At 38.9% G+C, this 22,292-nt stretch overlaps 1 protein-coding gene across 1 annotated transcript in view; it reads left to right on the top strand.

The window, feature by feature from the left end:
* Positions 1 to 503: 503 nt before the first annotated feature.
* Positions 504 to 22,292, top strand: part of PLXDC2 (plexin domain containing 2) — a gene marked incomplete at its 3' end in the record, with an annotated part of 202,662 nt that continues 180,873 nt past the window's right edge. Inside the window, exons 1-2 of the mRNA XM_008582507.1 lie at positions 504 to 531; positions 2,325 to 2,536. Of these exons, the coding sequence (XP_008580729.1) occupies positions 504 to 531; positions 2,325 to 2,536 (240 nt within the window). The remainder of the gene's footprint in view (positions 532 to 2,324; positions 2,537 to 22,292) is intronic.

Below are 22,292 nucleotides of genomic sequence, written 5' to 3'. Positions count from 1 at the left end.
TCCCAAATAAGATCTTCTTACTTGGTGTCCTCTGAGCCAATGGAACAAAGCCAAGCACACCTCAACAAAGCAGAAGCTTTATTCCATGATTAGGGAATGAAAAGGAAGCTTATGTTCTAAATGCCCTCTCTCTCTGAAGGGTTCTGTGCGAAAAGTTTTATGGGGTCAGAGGCTTTGGGTGGTCGTGGGGGTGGTGACCATGTCACTCAGTTTCTAGAAAAGGGCTGGCGATTTCCAGAAATGCTTATGCCACTTTTCTTCCCTTCTTTGGTCTGGAGCGTTTGGTGCCCCCCTCCGCCCCCCAATGGGGAGGAGAGTCTAACATGGTAATATATTATAATGAGAGTATAATACTGAAAAGGTTCACAAAGGTTAGTTCTGGAGGCCATTGTGGTCCTCGCTGGTTTGGGCTTGTTCCAGCAGATGACTGATCTTTTCTTTATAAATCCATTGCAGCTGTTAGTCACAAGACTGGCCGTTTCTGTTAGTTCCTACAAGCAAGCATGTCTCAAGAGAGGAAAATTACTGCAAGTAAGCATATTGCAGAAGTGGAAAGTTACTGCAATTAAGCATTTGTCTCAGCTTCTAGAAGAGTGCATTCTTTTGAGGTCTTCAGTGGCCCTGGTGGCATTATGATTCTTGATCCAAGGAGACTATCAACAATTCATTCATCCATGCATTTAATCAGTCAATAAACATTTATTGAGTCATGTTCAATGGCCAGTAGGGACAACGGTGTTAAAAAAAGAAGCATTTTCTATAGTGATGATGACAATACTGATTAGACATGCTTACTGAGCACTTACCATGTGTTGTGGGGAGGAGGACCATGCTCAACCCAGACTTACATACATGAGTTATTTTCAGCCCACAAAAATTAAATGAGTTGAGCACCGTGCTGCATTTCTCTGGCTCTTTGGCTTCACCTTGTGGAGTTTGGCTATGTTGGTCTCTGAGGTCTTATATGCTCCAATATTCTGTAAGTCCGTGGATATGTCTAGATGGTAGATGCTAGGGTAGCCTTTCTCTCTGGGATCTATCCATTAAGTCATCAAGCAGTGAATGAGAGATTTTAACTTTCCTTGGAAACCAAAGAGTATCCTCTGTCTGGAAGAATTATTAGCACCTTTCTCAGTTGAAAGGGAGGTATTTTAGACCATTACGCCTATGATTAGTAGAGGTCAACTTAAGTTAGTTCTTACAGTTCTAAGTAGCTAATTCAATGGCATTATAAGCTACATTAAGTACATTTTGGTTTCTTGACATGTTCTTGTATTGAGGGGAACATCACAGCTATAATTAAATAACTGCTGTCTCAGCCCTTTTTTAACCCATGCCCTATCAGTTATAGAGCTTGTCAATTCACATCTTTTGGTAATGGTCAGGTAGAAGGAGGCTGTTCTAATTGTTCAGAAACTGAATTTCCAGTACTGAGGTACACTTTCCCCTGCTGACCTATTGAAATGAAAGACTAGGAATGATGATTAAATCTAATCTTCCCTTCTGTAGTAGCAGGGTCAGGAGGCCAGTTCCCCGCAGATGGCTTTAAAATACCTTTGTGATTTGATCTCCTTCCCTTCCCATCCATTTCTATAAATGCCTGATTTGATCTCCTTTCCTTCCCATCCATTTATATAAATGCCTATCACTGTCATCCTTTACCACCCTGACAAGATTCCAAGGTGAGAACAGCACAACTGAACAACAGCAGTTGTGATGACTCCTGAGGGTGTTGCTTATTAAATGAGTTAGGCAGTGAACCAAGTCTAGCTTGTAAGCTACAAGGTAGGTTAGCACATTTACATGAAGATAATTCCACATGGTATTTAATCCATCCAAATATATTGTTGTCTCTTTGCTGTCCTGCGTGACTCATGTGAAATAAATATAAGCTTACAACTTCATAATGTCTGAGTTTTATTTTCAAATAAGCTGGAAGTCACTTGGTTTCATTCCTTTGTTTGGATGCTAGCTTGCTTTCTCAGAACAGCTAGAGAATATTGATGAAGTGTGTGTATAGATGGAGTGAGGGAAGGGAATAAAATGCATTGCTTCAGGGCTGTCCATCTGTTCTAGGAACTCTGTGAGATCTGCACATTAACCACTGTCACAACTCTAGTGTATTCTGCCATTGTATTCTACTCAGAGATGTTCCTACCAACTCAACATATTACACATAAACAGATTTCACTCTTAGAAGATCGTTTCCTATTCTCATGACTAATAGAATTATTTCTTCCTCTGTGAAAGATAACACATGTAGGATTCCTACCAAGTGGTAACATATTTTCTTTCTTTTTCACACTTCTTTCTTTTTTACATAGACTGGCAGTATGAAGTTGCTCAGGCCTTTCCTCAAACAGAAGAGGAGGTGGAAGTGGACTCACATGCATACAGCCATAGGTGGAAAAGGAACTTGGACCCTCTCAAGGCAGTAGACACAAACCGAGCAAGCATTGGCCAAGACTCTCCAGATCCCAGAGGCTTTACGGACCTGCTACTGGATGATGGGCAGGACAACAACACCCAGATTGAGGTAGATAAATAACCTGGGTCATTGAATTGCATGGATGATATATTTCTTGTAAGGTACCCAACTTCTGCATATACATAAGTTGTCCTTTCATCTCAATCTAGAGCTTTTGGACATTTTTTTAAAAAGAACAATTCAATTCATTAATAAATATAATAGCTAAGCCATTTACTCATCCACTACTCATATACTCATGAAACAGACAAGCATGGGCTTATTGTGGTGATGACAGCAAGGGGATGGTACAGCCCCTGCTCTCAGGGAATTCATTGTGTAAGACAGTCTAAATGCCATAACCATATCATCCCTCTACCATGTGACAGCATTGATGAGTCTCTTAGGGTGACCAACTCTCCTAGTTTGCCTGGGGCTGAGGGGTTTCCTGGGATGTAGGAGTATTAGTGTTAAAAATGGGACTATTCTAGGCAAACTTGGACTGTTGGTCACTCTGTGACTAACTTATTCTTTGTTTTGGTTGGAGCCATGAAGTGGAGGGAGGAGGATGATTGGAGAGCAGTTTGGCAAGTATGGAAGTTTGCAGAGGCATATTTTAGGCAGATTTTAGGCTTGCTCACAGGCCTCAATGGTGGCATTACGGTTCTTAAGTTTCCACAGTCCATAGCATTGCAAATCATAAAATATGATCTTGATTGTAAACTAGATATAACAAAAACAAACTCATCTTGTGGAAATAAGTGGCGACCACCCAAAGGAGGGTAAACAGAGGCTATTTATTTTGTTTGCTTTACACAGGGGTTGGCCACTGTTAGTTCTCCAAAGAGAGAACCAACGGGGTATGTATATAAACATGAGAGGGGATTTAATAGGGGAATTGACTCATACAATTGAGAAGGCCGAAGAGTCCCACAATAGGCGGTCTGCAAATTGGATGTTGGTATCATGACTCATTCCGAGTCTGGAAGCCTCAGAACCAGGGACCCTGATGATGTGATTCTCAGTTTGAGGCCAAAGGCCTGAGAGCCTGAGTGCTGCTGGTGTAAGTCCTGGAACCCAAAGGCTGAAGATCCTCAAGTTATGATGTCCATGGACAGGAGAGCAGAGTGTATTTCAGCTCTGGGGGAAACAGAGCAAGATATTTGCCTTTTTCTTCATTTTTATTCTCTTGGGCCCTGGCAGATTGGATGGTGCCTGTCCATATTGAGGGTGGATCTTTCCCACCTAGTCCACTCAGGCAAGCATGCTAATCTCTTCTGGAAACACCCTCATGTACATACCCAAAAAGATTGCTTTATCAGGTCTCCAGGTATTTCTTAATCCAAATTGACACCTAGAATTAACCTTTACACCTGCCATCACTTGTCCTTGGCAGAGACTCAAAAGCAGGTAGGGGAGTGGGAAAGTTTGTAGTGGAACAGGGGAAGGCTTTAGGAGGTTGTCAGCATGAGAAAGTTTGAGGTGGCCTAATGAGAAACAGAGCATCTCAGGTGTTCAGTTTGAGAAGCCTATTTGGCTTTCCGTGGTTGGTCCTGAGTTGGAAGCAGGGGTAAAAAGACAGGGCAGCTCTCAGTTATTAAACAGGTCCTGACCATTCTGGGCTGACTGCTGCCAAGATTGCAGTTTGGCTTCTTGAACTGGTTGCTGTGGAGATTGGGGTCAGAGTTCTATTGTCATATACAGTCTGGCCATTGTCTGCTTGTCTATTCTCTCTCCATCTGAAGTTTCAGTTCCTACTTTCTCCCAGGTGAATGGCTTATGATTTTCAGTGACTAGGCAGCATTCCTCTTATTGCACCACAATCTCTGAAATACTCATTATTTTGGAATAAAACTCAACTGCATGAAGTTGGTACTACTTAGTCCCTGAAAATAATATCAAGGCATCTTTTGTTCTTTTATAGTAAAAGAAATCTTCAGAAGATCGGAAACACAGGCTGATGGAATTCTGTATATGTGAGAAATGCAGCAATTTCTGAAACCCCTCTGCATGGCCTTAGCTAGTATGTGGCTATGTGTTCTCTGGTCCAGCCAGAGCCCTTAACAACCAAGTAGGATGCATAAGGATCCGAAGTCGTATGATATCGATAAGAGGCCGTTCTGACTCCTGCAGACTGGCCTGCTATTTTGGCAACTATGTTGTTATAGCAACTTTGAGTGGGCACCATAATTCTTCCCCGAGCCACTCTTTAGCTGGGGTTCAGCATAAAGAAAGGAGAGCTGCACAGAAGCAGAGGCGTTTACTCTCTTCCCAGAACCAGAACCCAACTGCGATTGAAAGGGGAGAACACAGATTCCTAGAACTCTGTGATCTCTCTCATGGGGTGCTGAATTTTCCTAATCACTTGTAAAATAGACAGTCTCTTTGCCCAGGGATGTATTAACACTTCTCAGCACAGAATCCAGTTGTTATTCTAGCTGTGATTTTGTTATTCAGCCAATTTTTCTCTTTTCTGCCTTAACAAGAGAGAAACCACAAAATGTCAGTAGTTTTGAATCAGTAAAAAGAAGGGGGAAAGACAGCATGGGGGACTGTTTGGTGAGTCCTCACGTGGGGCTGAGATCTGCCAGGAGCTGAATGGCGGCCTGGTGACACTCACTGAGCTATCTCAGTGACTTTTTACATGACGGTGATTTCAGATTAGGTTTAGTATTTTCCTAAGGTCTCCCATTATCGAATCAAGGGGCTGGCATTCAAACCCAGGCTTTCTTGGCTCCCAGGGTTTATCCTTTCTACTTGACTTTGCTTTCTCCAGTACAAGGAAAGACAAATGACACTTGCATTATGTAATGATTTTGGACAGTGGCAGCCCCTGAATATCCATATGAAAGTAACTTTGGAGTTACAGTCTGGCTGGAAGAAGATTTCTCTTGAAGCTAGAGTTGCATAACAAGAGCACTGCCTTGATTTTAAGATTCTTTATCTTGTTGGGGTTCTGGGGTTGATGGAGATGACCTTAGATGAGGATCTAAAGTTTCCCAAGTCACTCGGCACTGCCACTTAAGCTATGTCTGAAACTTCTCTGGAATGTTTTCCTTATCCTGGCCTTTTGAATAGTACTTGTGAACACTGTTGCATCTTTCATGAAAAATACTTTTTCCTGATTAGTTAAACAGGAATAAGAAAAAAAGGAAACACATAGTTGTAGAGTGACTACTCTGTGTTCTATTCCCTCTCTCGGGACAGTGATAGTGTTTATAAAATGGATTGTAGAGTATGATTTTTGCCTCAGTTCAAAAGCCTCTAGATGACCTGATCAAGCGAGGTTTTTAAAATAGGGCTTATGGATCATATAAGTGTACTTTTATGATACAAACTGACTCAGAAATTGTGAGCTAGACCAGTGCTTCTGGAATGTCAACATGCTTACAAATCACCTGAGAAGCTGGCTAAAATGCATGTTCTGATTTCTTAGTTCCAAGCTGGAACTTGCCTGATATTCTGCACTCCTAACAAATTCCCAGGTGATGCAGCCATGGACAGTACACAAGCCACACTTTGATTTACAAGAAGCTAGATCACAAAGCAGGTTTAGTTATTAGTGTTGAGGATATAAATGTTCTGAAAAATTGTAAATTCAATTTAGTTGCCTCCCAACAATATGTCTCATGGAGTTCTCATTCTGGTACCCAGTTAAAAGTTGCAGATGTATCCAGCAACTGTTGTATCATCCACATGCACATTCACATTCATATCTGGGGAAAGTACATTGAGAATGATCAGCAATTTAGCTAACAACTAGAAATCAATAGCTTTTTTCCTACATACATATGTAAAAATTCTCTTTGATTTTCTGCTGTGACACACACTGCCAGTAGTGTTGGCATCTTATTTTAAAAAATTGTGTGATATATTTCTTTAAAAAGTTACCAGTTGCTGATTGCTGCACACAAGGTTATTGTGTGGGTGCTAATATTTTATTGCACTCCGTACGTAACTAAGTAATTTATTAGAGAGGAAAGAAATAACTGGCAAATGCTTAATCTGAAAAAGAGTGTGATTAGTTTGATGATTATTTCACCAAAAAAAAAAAAAAGACAAATTTTGTAATATTGATGTGGGCAGAAAATCCATGATATGTTTGTAGCAGAAAGTACATTAGATAATCCTTAGATAACGAAAATCCTATTGCTCCTGTGTTTTTTAAGCCTAAAAAAGCTCTCTCAATTCCAGAAGTCTAACAATAACAATAATGTATACAAATACAGGGTAGTAATAAGAAACATCATCTCATTTCACAGAAGTAGAGTGAATTTGTAGAATATTGCTGTGCCAATTCTGTCCTCAGGCCGCTGTGCTGCTCATTGAACTCATAGAAGACAATACGTATTTGCAAGAAGAATGTGATAATGTAGATTTGTGACATTTTCAAGAGAAAGAAAAGTATCAGTTGATATTGAACAGTTCTGTTACTATATTTAATATGAATGTGAAAAACTGGTGAAGTTTTTTTTTTTTTTTTTTTTTTAATGAAAACTTTTCCATTTTAGGGGATCTTAAATTTGTAGAAGTTGTAGCATGCAGTTGCAGAATCAGAAAGCTGTGCAAAGGTAATACTAAGATGAGTCCTGAAGAAATACACATATTTGACTCCAAAGTGAATTGAAATTTCCCAAATGTGTGTAGGTGTCAGATTGGCCTTCACGAAAGATGAGAAAGAAAGCATTCTGAGGGCATGCAATTGATAAAGAAGAGAAAACCCTCATAAATTAATTAAAACACAGAAGGAGATCCTTATTCTGTAGAGATCCAGGGATTAATGTGGGACGAGGTGTCATTTGAACCGTCAGAGACAGAAGATAGCCAGGTATCAAGGTATTTCTAGACAGAGAGTTCTGCACAAATTCACACGGAAAAGGCTTAAACTTCATCGTGTAGTGTGCTAAGGTGTTTGGAATTTATCAGGAAGGTACTTGAAAGCCACTGAAAGCTTTGAACAGGGGAAGGCAAGATTGCATTAATACTCCTAAAAGACTGCTATAGGGTGCTAAATGGGGAATGGATCCAAAAGCCCAAATCTGGGAGTGGAAAGATGAGTTAAAATTAGATGTGAATTGCTGTGGGGTGAAAGGACATAGTGTTTAGGGAAAAGGCTATGAATGAACATATGAATTTCAGAAACTGTTTTTAGTCATTAATGTAAATCAGATGCTATCGCCAAAATTTTGTCCAACCTTCTGGTGCTTGCTTGACTCAGAAGGTTAATCGCAGGGCCTTGTCATTGCCTTTTATGGTAGGGTTGCCTTCTCCTACCTTGATGGCACCTATCTGATGTGGCCTGGGAATTGGACTCATTTCTTCAACTTTCTGTGGCCAAAAGTTGTACATCAACTGACAGCAATATCTATTTCAATTTCTTCTGCTTTGGTAACTGGCAAAAAGGCATCCTTTCTCAACTTCTGATTTAATCCCATTCATTATCTTTTAGAATATTGATGAGGACTTTTACTTTGCAAAGAAGAAAATGCACTGAAAATACTAAATCAGGCCCAAGTGATATCTACAATTATTGCTCATCCTCTAAAAAGATAATGAGGATTAAAATAGAATATCATATATCTTGCTCAATTATAGATTATGCTTAGCTTGACATGTCAGCTTTTCACTGAAATGAGAATGGAAAAAGATCCCTAACTGTCCTTCAAAGAGTTCCATAGAGAATAACTGAATTATTTCTGGGATGCTTCACTCTTTGCTAATTGAGTTTACTTATAGTAATGTCATGAAAATAGTCTTCAGATTGCTACATACAGGTTGTAAAATTGTTAAACGTATTAGTCCTGTAATTTATTTTCAGAACAAGAACTTTGTTTCAGAGTGAATGATATTCTTGTATTCTCCCTGTTCAAAGAGAAATATCATATTTAATCTCCCTATCCCTGTGGGACCCTGAGATTAATTATAAGAATTTCACACTGAGGTTTTCCTACTTCAGTTTCCCAGACATTCATGAGGACCCTATTATATCCTCCCTTTGAATTAAATAGTGACAGTGATAGGGAAATTCTTTTTTTTTTTTTTTTCTGGTCTTTTATTTTTTTTATTTTTATTTTGTCAATATACAATGTAGTTAGTTATTGTGTCCCATCACCAAAACCTCCCTCCCTCCTCCCTCTCCCCCCTCCCACCCAGATGTGTCCCCTCCATTTTCTTGTTGTAAGAGCTTTAGCTCCCTCCAATAAGTGAAAACATGTGGTATTTCTTTTTCACTGCCTGACTCGTTTCACTTAATATTATTCTTTCAAGGTCCATCCATGTTGTTGCAAATGGCAGTATTTCATTCGTTTTTATAGCTGAGTAGTATTCCATTGTGTAGATATACCACATTTTCCGTATCCACTCATCCGATGATGGACATTTGGGCTGATTCCAGCTCTTGGCTATTGTGAAGAGTGCTGCAATGAACATTGGGAAACAAGTATACCTTCGACTTGATGATTTCCATTCCTTTGGATATATTCCCAGCAGTGGGATAGCTGGATCGTATGGTAGATCTATTTGTTGTTGTTGTTGTTGTTGCTGTTTGTTTGTTTTTGTGTGAGTGTGTGTGAGAGTGTGTGTGTGTGTCTGTGTGTGTATGTATGTGTGTGGATTGATTCATTCACCTTTAGCTCCCTCCAATAAGTGAAAACATGTGGTATTTCTTTTTCACTGCCTGACTCGTTTCACTTAATATTATTCTTTCAAGGTCCATCCATGTTGTTGCAAATGGGAGTATTTCATTCCTTTTTATAGCTGAGTAGTATTCCATTGTTCTAAGAGAGGGAATACTAGAGAGAGAACTGTTGATCAGATGATTTTCTATTTTATCATCTTGCAGACTTATTCTTATTCTTTGCCTATACTAATTTCCAACAGAATATTTAAAATACACTTTTATGAAAATTATTACTTTCAATATAAAATATTATAGTTTAGCCCCAATGTCATAGATCTAAACATGTAACTAATTGATTTTTTAAAAATCATGCTAAAAATCCAGATTAATTGTTTGGATAGTCCAGAGTGTGTCCAGTCTTTGTATGTTGAGCACAGAGGTCAAAGAAAAGGAGCAAGTGGCCTCTCAGCATGGGCAGTGTCTTAGTCTGTTTCTGTTGCTTATAACAAAATATCTGGAACAGGGTGATTTATAAAGAACACTGAATGTATTGCTTACAGTTTCAGAAGCTGGGAAGTCTGCAGTGATGGAACATACATCTGGTAAGGGTCTTGGTGATGGCGACAGTGACCCAGGGATCTCTCATGTTAGAAAATGGCAGAGCAGAGAGAGACTAACCTCTCATGTGCTCTTCTTTCAAAGTCCTCGAAACCACACCCCTGACCACTATTTTTAATCCATTCACTAGGCATGGTCCCCAGAATCTAATCACCTCTTCAAGGCCCCACCTTTCAATTACCATAATAGTATTCCCCACCCTCTTAACAGTCACAGTGTGGGTTAAGCTACTAATAACATAAGACTTGGGGGATGCAATCAGTATCAGGCAGTCAGGCCAGTAGACAATTAAGTCCCCTGTTCTTCTGGCAGCCCGTGGAGAGGTGTGCCTGGGCCAAAGTGTGGCAGTGGACAGTGCTCCAGGGTGACTTTGTCCCATTGCTCTACCAAATATGAGAGGGGGATTGCACAGAGGAAATACACATTCCAGAATCAGGAACCAAGTGGTCCAGACTTATCTGCCAGCTGTTTAGGAAAGTGTGAAAAATGTCATTTATCAGCACCTGGATTGGGGTTACCAGGTCCCAAGGAATATTGAGTTTAGCCCAGTCTATCTCCCTGTGGTGACCATAACCTATCTCCTCAGCTCTCTGGTTTCCTGGCAATAAAGAGAGAGCGTCTGAGATTATTCACTCAGCAATCCCATTCGATATTAATGTATTAGGCCTTAAGGACTAGTTTTTTTTTCTGTGATATTCAGAATCAGAAATTGAATAATGAAGTGATTGTAGCTCAAAGGCTGAATCGATTTGAGTTAGCAAAGACTTGCCAGTAGCATGGTTTTTATTACTGTATTTGGGGGAGTATTGGGGCCACTACTTATTACCGTGAAAGTTTGTAGTATAATGAACCCACAACCCCTATGACACAAACTTAGTTAATTTTTAGAAGTACTAATGCCATTTGGGTAAACTAATCACATCAAGTCCTTGTCATTTATTTTATCATACAAATTAATGTGCACTCAACAATTTAGCACCAATTCATTGAAAAAGTAAAGGATAAAGTCCTCTGATAAACAGTGATGTTCTGTAATTTTATGTGATAACTAGAAATTTCTATAGTCCTTTGCCAAAGAGATCTCGTGTATCTTTGCCAAATATTGTGACTTAGATGGAAATACTGTTAGGTGTACACATAAATGGGCCATCAAAAATATGAGACATTTAAAATTTTCTCTTGAAAAGTTGTATTTCTTTTTTTAAATCAATTTATTTATTTTTAATTGTACACATTTGTGGGGTTCAGTGTGTTTTTTCAGTACATGCATATATTGTGTGATGATTCACTTAGGGTAGATGGTATATCTATGAACTAACCATTTATCTTTTCTTTGTGTTGATTACATTCAAGATTCTCTTTTTGTTACCAAATGGAGAGGTGTTCCTCATCTGCCACCCAAATGACTAAGAAGTCTTTCATAACAAAGTTTGTAGTGTTAAAGATTATCATTTATTTGGATGGCCATTTGAAGGAGCCCAGGGCAGCTAAAGGAACTTTTAAGACCCTGGACTACCCGACAGCTTAGAATCAGAAACATTTATAGAGCAAAATCATGAGTGGGAGTTCCAGGAGTCGTGTGGGAGGCTCATTGGTTCGGGGTGAAGTCAGCACAACTATTCCTGGCGTCTTGACTCATATTTTCCATGGCATCTTAGGGTCCAGGGTATATATGCTTCAAAGCAGGTTTGTAGTTGCAGGTGGCCTGCAAAATAACTTGAGATTGGCCTTACAGATATTATCTTAACCATTAGACATTCAGGTAAGAAACATTCTGACCTCCAGATCAAATCTTAACCTAGGGAAGTTTGTGTTTAATCAACTCTTATCATAAACTGAATTTTTTATTCCTAGGAATCCAGCCCATCCTGCTTGGCCAATCAGATTTTCTTCTGCTATTTCCCCTACCTCATCAGCCAAAGCCTGCTCTGGCTGGGGCCAGGTGTATAGCTAGGGGAGATTGGGGTCTGTTCCAGGTTTCATTTTCTAGCTGTTTAGAAATATACAACATAATATTATTAGCTATAGTCAGCCTAGAACACCAGAATTTATTCTTCCTATCTACCTGTAACTTTGTATCCATTAATTTACCCATTTCTCTTCCTCCCCAGGCCCCCCTTCCTTTCTTAGACTTTGGTAACTATTATTCTACTCTCTACTTCTATGAGAATCACTTGAAAAATTGTATTTCTATTTTTAAGCGATGGTGTTTAATACACTCTGCTAAGTGTTCAGGGAGTTTTAATTCACCTTATATTACTGAAACAGATTTAGGGTAGATAAAGGTATCTTTTATTAAAAAGTATGCAAATGTAGGGGCCGGCCCGGTGGCGCACTGCTACAGTGCGCCGCTTGGGAAGTGCGGCAGCGCTCCCGACGAGGGTTCGGATCCCACATACAGACCAGTTCCCGCTCACTGGCTGAGTGAGGTGTGGGCGCAGCACCGAGGGTCGCGATCCCGTTGCCGGTCCCGGCCCGGTACGGGCGCAACACTGAGGGTTGCAATCCGTTGCCGGACACGAAAAAAGACAAAAAAAGGAAAAAAAAAAAAAAAAAGTATGCAAATGTATATTCATATACATACAATTTGCATTTGTGATAAGGAAATTTGCTGATGTGCCACTCTATGCTCTATTAAGGAAAGCATCAAATATCCAAAGCACAAGAAGCAGTGGTAATATTTAAAATGAAAAGACTGCCTTAGTTTTCTTTTTGTGTTTTCCTGAAAGAAAACCTTTCTGTCCATGCCCTAGCAATGCATAGAAATCTGAATCTGTCTAGAAACAAGAGAAGAATTGAACTTTGCAGCCCTTGGGAACAGTTGTTGTGAGCTATTTTCTATACGGTATTTTAAGCCTGAGTTATTAAATTGAAGTAATAGTTTGAATCCATTGCAATGAATTGAATGAATGGATTACACATGGCTTAAACTATTTCTCTTTTACAAATAATTTCTAGCTCTTCTGTAAACTTCATATATTCATGCAAACACTAGCTTAAGGAGCAAAGCTATGGAAAACACTGATATTCATCTTTTAGACACTATCTCGATATCTTTCCCTATTTGTTTATCTATCTACCTGTCTATGATCTGTTATTTTAGATTCACAATGCAGATCCACTTGTGGCCAATGGAATTTGAAAGAAAAATTTGTGAAGCAAGCTACTATCTGTTTAAATTTAGAAATTTTACTTAGGCTGGCCTAAGTTTGGTAAGAACATGTTGCTGATAACATCAAGGTCAAGGGTTTAGCTCCCCCACACTGGCAAGCTGCAAAAAAACAAAAAAGAAAGAAAATTCTTTTAAGTTACAGCACCTCTGATTATGGAAATTTTCAGGTACCTCCAAAACTAAAGACGTTTCATCTCATGATAGGATTTTCTAGCTAAAAATAATGCTGCCTGACCTTTTGAGGTTTAGTGCATTATAGTCTGGGAAATTTAAAGTTTCAAAGATGAATGCATTGATTTTGATTCTCAGATTTTTTTTTCTCCAAAAAAATTTGGGTTATAATATTCTCCCGTTTTCTTAAATTATAGTGCTTTTCACAGTGTTCCTATTTGAAGGTAAATATTTACTTGTTCTGTAATTTAGGATTAGTATAGAGTAAAAGATGATTTAAAATTTCATATTCTGAAAATGTTTACAAGGAACATTAGCAAACCTTCCTGAAGACCTGAAAGCAGTTAATTTGTCCAATGTAAATAGGATAATAGAATGATCTGTTATCTTAAAAATCAGTTATAAATGATCGCTTTCTCTTTCTTAAATACCATTTTAGTGAAGTATGACTTATCTTTCTCTGTCCATTAAGTAATCAGATATTGTTTTATTATTTTTATAAATGAATGGGATTAATGTTTATCAGAATAGAAGAGTATCACTTTCAAATGGGAAAGATGTAATTAAAAGAATATTTATAAGAAAACAACTCTATGAATAAATATAAAAATGTGCTAGACCAAAATAAAAAGTATTCATTAGAAATTTTTCTTATGTTACCAATTGGACCAGGTGATAGTAAAGTTATCTTCTAAAGATAAACAAACTTTTTAGACAAATCTTTGTATATTCACTGTTCCTCAAAAGCTGTATGGAAAGTAGTATTTTCTGTCATAAGCCTGAGGAAATACAATAATTAGTACATTCAAAAGCCCACTTCTTGGGCCAGCCCGGTGGCGCACTGGAGAGTGCACTGCTTGGGAGCGCGGCGGCGCTCCCGCCGAGGGTTTGGATCCCATGTGGAGACCGGTTCCTGCTCACTGGCTGAGCATGGTGTGGGCGCAACACCGAGGGTTGCGATCCCGTTGCTGGTCCCCAGTACGAGCGCGACACCGAGGGTTGCGATCCCGTTACCGGTCAGTAAAAAAAAGACAAAAAGGAAAGAAAAAAAAAAGCCCACTTCTCTTCACAATAGCATCCAAGGTGAATCTGTTTATGGCAGGAGACCTTATAAGGCAGCTACAGTTCAGTTTACTTATCCGTCCACAAAGAACTTAGTTGCAAATCAAAACTACTTTTGCCATGATAGTTAAAACTTTATTTTTGCCTCAGCAAATAGGTTTGCTATGGTCTGAGCAGATTTAGAATGTATCTGATATGCTTTGTTCAGTTTTGTGGTGAACAATTGTAACTGCCACTTGAAAGATTTTTTAAAAATTTTGGTTTGTAAGTGTGTATTTCTTACCTGTTATTAAAAAAAGAATGTGGTATATTCTGCACTCAATCAAAATCATTTGCATAATAGGACAAAAGAAAAAATAAACTCTGCTTTTTTTATCTCCCTAAAAACATTGTTGAAACATTTTCAAAGAAGTATTTTTTTTTTTTTTTTTTTAGTTAGTGATCACTTGTGAATGCAAATTACAGCGAATGATAAATGACTGTGGGACTGTTTCTACTGATTTTCTATTGACTTTTTAAATGTTGGTAATAAAGAATCTAGGCGGAGGAAATGACTTCCATCTTTGAAATGGCCTCTGAAACAAAGCGAGGAGTGAGTTGACAGCAGGGAATCAGAATCTGGGACAAACATTAATTTTCTCACTTTGTTCCATTTTATTCCAGCAGAGCTTCCTACCAGTGACCTGTCAGCTCAATAGCCACCATACCAATGTATCATTGTCTTACTTTGGGCTTCAGTTGCAAAACTATAAACTAACGAAGTTGGCGTTGTAGGTAGTGGTTTTAAAATTCCTTATGTCTAGGCAAGGTTGCTACATACTAGAGTCTTTTTCCTAGCCTATAAATAGAATTTTTGGCAACTAGAATGTGTACATGTGTGTGCTTGTGTATGTTTGTATGAGTATCTGTGTGCACACTTACATCATTTCTAATCATCATAATTAAAAATTATTTCTGTGGGGAAACATAAATTGTGGCTTGGATAGCCCCTGTGCCTTACTCTAAGTGTACACTTGAATTGGCTGTCTTATTTCCCTGAGCAGTACAATCAACATACATTTCTGGTGGGGACAACAAATCAAAACTAAACAGATACATGGAGAACTGGCCAACACTTTCTCTTGGTTCAGTGAATTCTTTAAGCTTTAAATATACTCTCTGGAGTGTGGCTCTGGAAGATAAGAAAGAGACAATGAAAAGAACCAAAGCATAATACATAATTTTTATTTTAATAATAGGAATCAGAAATTATGAAAAGCTGGAGAGGGGATATGATGGTGAACAAAAGATGAAGGGCAGCTGGAGTGGGGTTCTCCAATCCCTCTTCAGTGCCCCCCTTTCCAGCACAAACACATAAACCCTGCAAGGCTGGTCCACCTGCACCTGTTCCAACCATTGTGGTCCCTCTCTTGGTCACATACTTTCCCTCTCAACCAAGTATTTGTCTTGACTGGAAACTCCTATATTACTAACAGCTTGTGTAGTCTGGAACCATTCCCCATATCTCCATCACTGCAAGACCATGGGGAGTATAACACAGATTCTCTTCCACAATAAGTGAAAGGGCCTCTCTATTTAAAGCAGGGTCTGGCAAATGAAACTCTATGGATATCACTCCAAACCGTATAGCTATGAAATGACCAGACTATTTCAAAAAACCACGTCCAGGGAAAATCTAACTCAGACTGTGATCTCCTCGAGGGAGAAAATTGATGTCAGGTGCTTTGTTGACTTTCCTAAAGCATCCATTGATGTGAAGCAAATGCTACTGGAGTCAGGAAGAATGGTATTTAACTGAGGGTTATACATTAAATCTAGAAAGGATGGAGAGACTTTACTTCCTTTCTGCCCAAGAAAACTTGATTGTGGTTTGGATTGTAAGTAAAATAGAATGTGACAAGATCAAGAACTATATCACTAACAAAAGCCTGACATTTTTGTTTCCACTTCTACATTAAAATGAGTAGTGAATTGGAGTATGTGGTTATAGTTTATCTACTGGGATTCTTTGTCCAGCAGGACATTTGTTTTTACACTCAAATTATAAGTACGATTTTCTTCTGCAAAAAGAGAGATGGATGAAGAATGAAGGAAAGTAAGGTAATTACAAAGGTGCAGAGAAAGTGTTTTTCTTGTAGCCATGGTATAGAAATCCTTCTTCCCTCGGGCATAGAAACACCTTCAGTACCTTCCAGGAAACGATGTTTGTCATATTACAGTCGCCCATTTACCTCTGCAGATTAAACTTCATGCTCCCTGCACATTACTTTCCCTCTCCCTCAAACTGTGTTTTTGAAGAATTACAGATTTGAGGCTGTCCACATGCAAAACAAGAGAAAGAGGCAGCAGTGCTGATATTAGCAGCATCACTCCTTGTAGCATCCTGGAACAGAGCAAAGCAAGGCCACTGGCAGTTTGCAAAGGCAATAGGAAGCTTGCAAGAAGAGCATCCTTCTGGTGGTAGCAAACAACTGCAGCTTCCATTCTACTTGGGGTCATTTCACTTCTACTGTGGCTGTTTTTATCCAGTTTGCGTCCCCTCTCAGGTAACTACAAATTGAAATGCTGCAAAAGCATGCATGCCTGGAGAAAGAGAGAGAGACGGAGACAGAGAGACTGGGAGGAAACAGGGGAGTCCCCATCCCCTAGATGACTAGGATGAGAGAAAACCTGAAGCCACTGCTGTGAATCATACACTACAACCCTAAGTGCTAATTGGGCTTTTTCAGTTGAGAGCAAGCATCATAGTGCTTCTAAATAGTCAGGGGCCAGGTGGGCATCTAGGTAGAAGAAGGAGGTAAGGTTCATCCAAACACAGGACCCTTCCAAGGTTGTGCACCCACTCCCTCCTTGTTGAGTCATCCATGGCTCCTGGGTTCCTTTAATAGACTGATCCATTTCTTAACCTCCTTTAGGGAATCAAGAGATGCTTCTTTCCAAGTTCCCCTGTGATGTGGTCAATCTGGAATTTCTCTTTTCATCTCCTTGATGGGTTTTATGTCTGCGTAGTTCTCACAGGAAGAAGATGAATTCCATTTTAATAAATGGCTATTTTGACCACAGTTTTGAATTGATTACTCCATTTCTCTCCACATTGACTTTCTCCAAACAGAATTCAAATATAGTAGATTATTTCCACTTTCCAAACTGCTACCACTTTCCAAATTTGTTTTCCTGAGATTTCACTAGAGTTATCTGGATTGGAGTTCTCAGTGTTCTCAAAATTTTCAGTTCCATATATATTTTTTCCAGTCTCGTATTTAAAAATAATCACTGCGTTTACATTTGGTTGGCAAATTCAAGTGCCCCCGGGGGTCATGAAGACAATAGTCCAGGTGTTAAAAGAAGAAGAAGAGGAAAAAAGACAGAAGCACATGTGGAATGATTTATTTCAGGGGACTTTCTTCCTGGATGTAGCAAAACAGTGGGACATGGGGACTCTGGGAGACCATAAGAATTCCAAGTCTGCAGCAGATTGCGGCCATGTGGGAAAGTGGGTCCAGGATGCCAGATCTTCCAGTTTCTCAATAGATATCAAATGCATAATTGTTGGCTATTTGTTCATTTTTTTTCTCAATCACATGTGGACCAATACAGTGACAGCAAAACAAAATATGTCTACAGGCCCGTCTGTCCAATGGGCCACCAGCTGCTATTGCTAGGATGCACCACACAAGTGACTAATCACCCTCTTAATTTATGTAAACTTACTAGGTCATCTCCCAGAGGGCCATCTTATTTCCATGTTCTGGGAGGTATCTCACTGCTGCCTTCATGTTTACCCAATAGGCACCATAGTGTGTGCTGGGTCGAATTCAATCAAATGTAATATGATTCTTGGATATATATTCCAGACTTATTCTCTCCTTGTTTTCTTCTATACTTACGAGGTTACTTCAAAAGTTCATGGATACATGGAATTAAAACATAATATGAATCTTTCCATGAAATTTTTGAAGTTCCCTCATATGTAAGTACGTCCAGATGAACTACTTCCTTTTACTTCCACTGGAAACAGATTATTGAAAACTAGAAGTTAAAGATGGTTTCAGAGCACTTTTAATAGCCTTAACTGGTTATTTTGAAGGAAGTTTCCAAGATTATTTTCTTGTTCCTTTGAAATATTACAGTGTTTGAAGTTGCAGTCATGGGAAATGAAGTGCTTGATTATGATTGATTCAATATTCCAAGTTTTCAGAATTATTTAAATATTGGGCTGACTGCTTAGCTCAGTTGGTTAGAGCTCAGTCTTGTAACACTAAGGTCAAGGGTTCAGATCCCCATACAGACCAGCTGCCACCCCCCCCAAAAAAAAGGTGTTAAACATATGGGGAAAAAACCCTTACATGTACTATTAGTTATATGTAAATATTATAATTTAAAAATAATGACATTTCTTCAAGTAAACAACTTTTTTTGTGTGTGTGAAGACTGGAACATTGTGGACTTCCCAGCAAGACTTTAGAAAGTGAAAATGATTTGAAACTTTGGCAAAAGGCTCGGCTTTTAAAAAGACAGAAGCTGGTCTGTGGCTATCACTAGCTTACTAAAAACAAACTAATGATTTAAACTGTGTGATCATATGGCCACATGTGCAATAGTATTAAACATATATAAAATAGCCATAAGCATTTCTAAGTTGCATGTAGATTTGGAGGGGAAAAAAAATGAAATAACCAAGTAACTGTTTGAGGAACATACATTTAGTCCAAGACTGGTTGGATTTCTTCTTATTTTTACAGAAGTTTCTACAGATATGGGTGGTACCGTACACAAAACACATAGTGTAGATGTGTCACTAAGGAACTGGGTCCACTTTAGAACAAGGTACTGGCAAAGCCAAGGACAGAACCACCTCTCCTATTTCTGGCTACTGGTGCCAGCCAGCCATCTCCCTTACACGACCACCGCTGCAGTTCTGTCTGTTGGTTACTGGTGCCTAACTCCTGGTGCTATGCACTTGAATTGTGTCCCCACAAATTCATATGTTGAAGCCCTTAGCCCCAGTGCAGCTGTATATAGAGATAGGGTTTTTAGGGGGTAATTAAGGTTAAATGAGGTCATAAGGGTGGTGTCCTAATCCAACAGGATTGGTGACCTTATGAGAAGAGGAAGAGAGAGAGAGAAATCTCTCTTCACGCACACTCATCGGGGAAAGGCCATGTGGGGCCATAGCAAGAAGGTGGCCATCTGCAAGCCAGGAACAGAGCCTTCGACAGAATCCAACCATGCTGGCACCTCAGTATTGGACTTCCATCCTCTAGAACTGTGAGAAAATAAATTTCAGTTGTTTAAGCCCCCTAGTCTATGGTATTTGGTTATGGCATCACAACCAGATTGAGACACCTAGTATGTGCAGAGAGATGCTGTATTACATGATTTCTTTTTTTTCAAATGGAGTCCTTATGAAGTTTCCAACCCTTGGACTCCTAACCTGCCAGTCTGAACGTGGGTAGGTTGCTCTTTTTATTAAAGAGAATACTACCCCTCTTCAGTCATGTGACTGGCTTCATGGATAGCCAACAATACCAGACTCACGGTATATCTTTTTCACACCCATTTTCTTATGTGCTGTTTCCCAGTGAACTCATGTTTGTTTATGTATTAAAGAAAAATAGCCACTTTGATTAGCCACACTATAAACTTTCCCTTTCTTTATTCATATAGATTTGTTTAGGGTGCTGGAGAGATTCTTAACCTCTTGTACATAAGCATCTCTCTGTTCACAGTCTATTATTTGTAAATAATATTTATTTAATGTTCTGAAATTTTTAGGCTAAAGTATTTTGGAAACTGAATTGTATAGCTAGACCCTTCTCATCTCTACCACATTTTGCATGTGTGAACAGAACCACAATTGCATATATACTTCAAACAAACATCAATTAGCAATACTTTTTTTCTTGTACCACAGATAACCCTGTTTAGAATGAAATATTGCAAAAAGTAAGTAATGTCCTAAGAGCTCTGACCCAAATGAATGAAGACAAGCCAGAGATACAACCTGGAAAGGAAAGGTGGAGGAGAAGACTAAAAAGTAATCTAGAGCTTTTTGGAAAATTGAGACTGATTTCAGGTTAGCAAATTGTTTATTTAGTCACCAATTACTTCAGGAAGCATTTTTAAACACCATTAAACTAATATAGTTAAGGATAGGTAAAATAATGTTTGATGTTATGAAATCCATTTCTTATACACATACAGAAACATGTCCATAACATCCCAATGGCCTCTGCTCAAAATTTTCTAAAGAGAATTTTACCATCTTGAGAGAGAAAATTCTGTTTTTGACATCTTAATTGATTTGTTTTTTCATTCTTAGCCGAATTTTTCATCCACAGAACATTCACCTATTTATCCTCATTCTGACATCTGCACACAGTGAGACCAGTCCTTATTGACATCCAGCAGTTTCTTCCCCATTCATTTCTCAACAATTTTGATCTTCCTCCTCCAGCCACATTTTATTTTGTAGACATCTGCTTAAAATGCTGAACTCACAACTGTGCTCAGCAAGAATTCATCATAGAAGACTAGCAACTGTGCCTCAATTGAGTCTTGGGTTGTCCTCTATAAATCTATTTGCTTAACCGACACTTAGGAAGTCAGAGCGCATTTTTTTAACAAGATAAAACAATAAGGTTCCTAGATTTCATTCATCCATTTATTCATTCAACATATAGTGCTGTTGCCAATATTTTTTAGTAAATAAAGCAGATATGAACTGAGCCTTCTTGCAGCTTTCAATCTAGTGGGGTGGGTTGAAATAAAGTAAATTAATAAATCTATAGTTATAAATATGAAGGAACAAAGTGAGTAGAAAGATATGGGCTTTTAGTCAGGCATGAGAAGGGTCTTCTAAGTTAAGATGGTTGGGACAGAACCCTACAAAAGGATGAGGTCAGAGCCCAGAGTTCCTTCAAATCTATCTAAGGGGATTTGCATTTCTTTCGGGTCTAATGTACTCCATGGCCATTATTTGTATTATGGACAGCTCGATCCTCAGAGAACCTTCAGAGGCTCCTTTCTAGAATAAAGATTAGAAAATTAGAAACATGAGAACAGACTCCCTCTCCTTCTCCACCCTCCGTCCACTTTGATGAGTTCATCATGATTCTCTGTGCCTGCATGATAGCCTCTCGGCCACCTATAAGTAACCAGAATGACTTTAGGAGTTCTTCTGAGCCCTGTACCAAGAAGAAATGTGAAGCACATGCAAATAATGCTTTGTAGATTCATTATTATCATTATTTGGATGGGGAAGTTTTGACTTTGAAAATGGCAATCTTGCAACTTTCCTAGGGTCTTTGTGGTAAAATATACTTGTCAGAGAATGAGAAGTTCTCTAGGCTTTAGCTCAGCAACTTTAAGACCAATGTTTTTGATTATTTAAAGATATTCTAGTCTACCTCCAGAGGAGGAGACAAATTAGACATTGTGGCAATGGCCTTCGGAGTTTGAATACAATTAAACTAAATTGGAAAAAAAAAAAAGACTTTTAATGTTTTCTTTGGAAAAGTGATGACATTTAAAAATACATTTTATCTACAGTTCCTATCATTTCAGAAAAAGAAAGCATTAAAGAGAAATAGAACATGAGGGAATAAATGATAGGTAAATGACTAAACGTATTTCTTTGAAAAGTTCACCAAGTTGTCCTTATATTTTTTCACCATCACACTCTCTGAGAATCACTGTGTTACAGATTTTTCACCATGGCTATAAAATATTTCTCTATGTCATAAATGCCTTGATAAGTGTGTGCTATGATTTGCATGTGCCCTGCAAAAAAGTATGTTTTGGAAACTTAATCCCCAGCCCAGTCCAACAGCACTGGGAGGTGGGACCTAAATAAGAGATGATTAGGCCATAAGGGCTCTTCCTTCATGAATTAATGCTGTGATCTTGGGAGTGGGTTTCTTATAAAAGGATGTCCTTGATATCCTTTTTGCAATCTCTCACCCTCTCTTTGCCCTTCTTGCATGCAATGATGCAGCAAGAAAGCCCTCACCAGATGCCGGCCCTATGATCTTGAACTTCCCAGTCTCCAGAATCATGAGCCAATGTATTTCTGTTCATTAGAAATTACCTAGTCTGGGCCGGCCCGGTGGCGCACTGGATAGTGCGCCGCTTGGGAAGCACAGCGGCGCTCCCGTCCGAGGGTTCGGATCCCATATACGGAC

The sequence above is a fragment of the Galeopterus variegatus genome, unplaced genomic scaffold (genome assembly GCF_000696425.1).
Source record: "Galeopterus variegatus unplaced genomic scaffold, G_variegatus-3.0.2 Scaffold2652, whole genome shotgun sequence".
NCBI lineage: Eukaryota > Metazoa > Chordata > Mammalia > Dermoptera > Cynocephalidae > Galeopterus > Galeopterus variegatus.
This window is presented reverse-complemented; position numbering and strand designations above follow the sequence as displayed.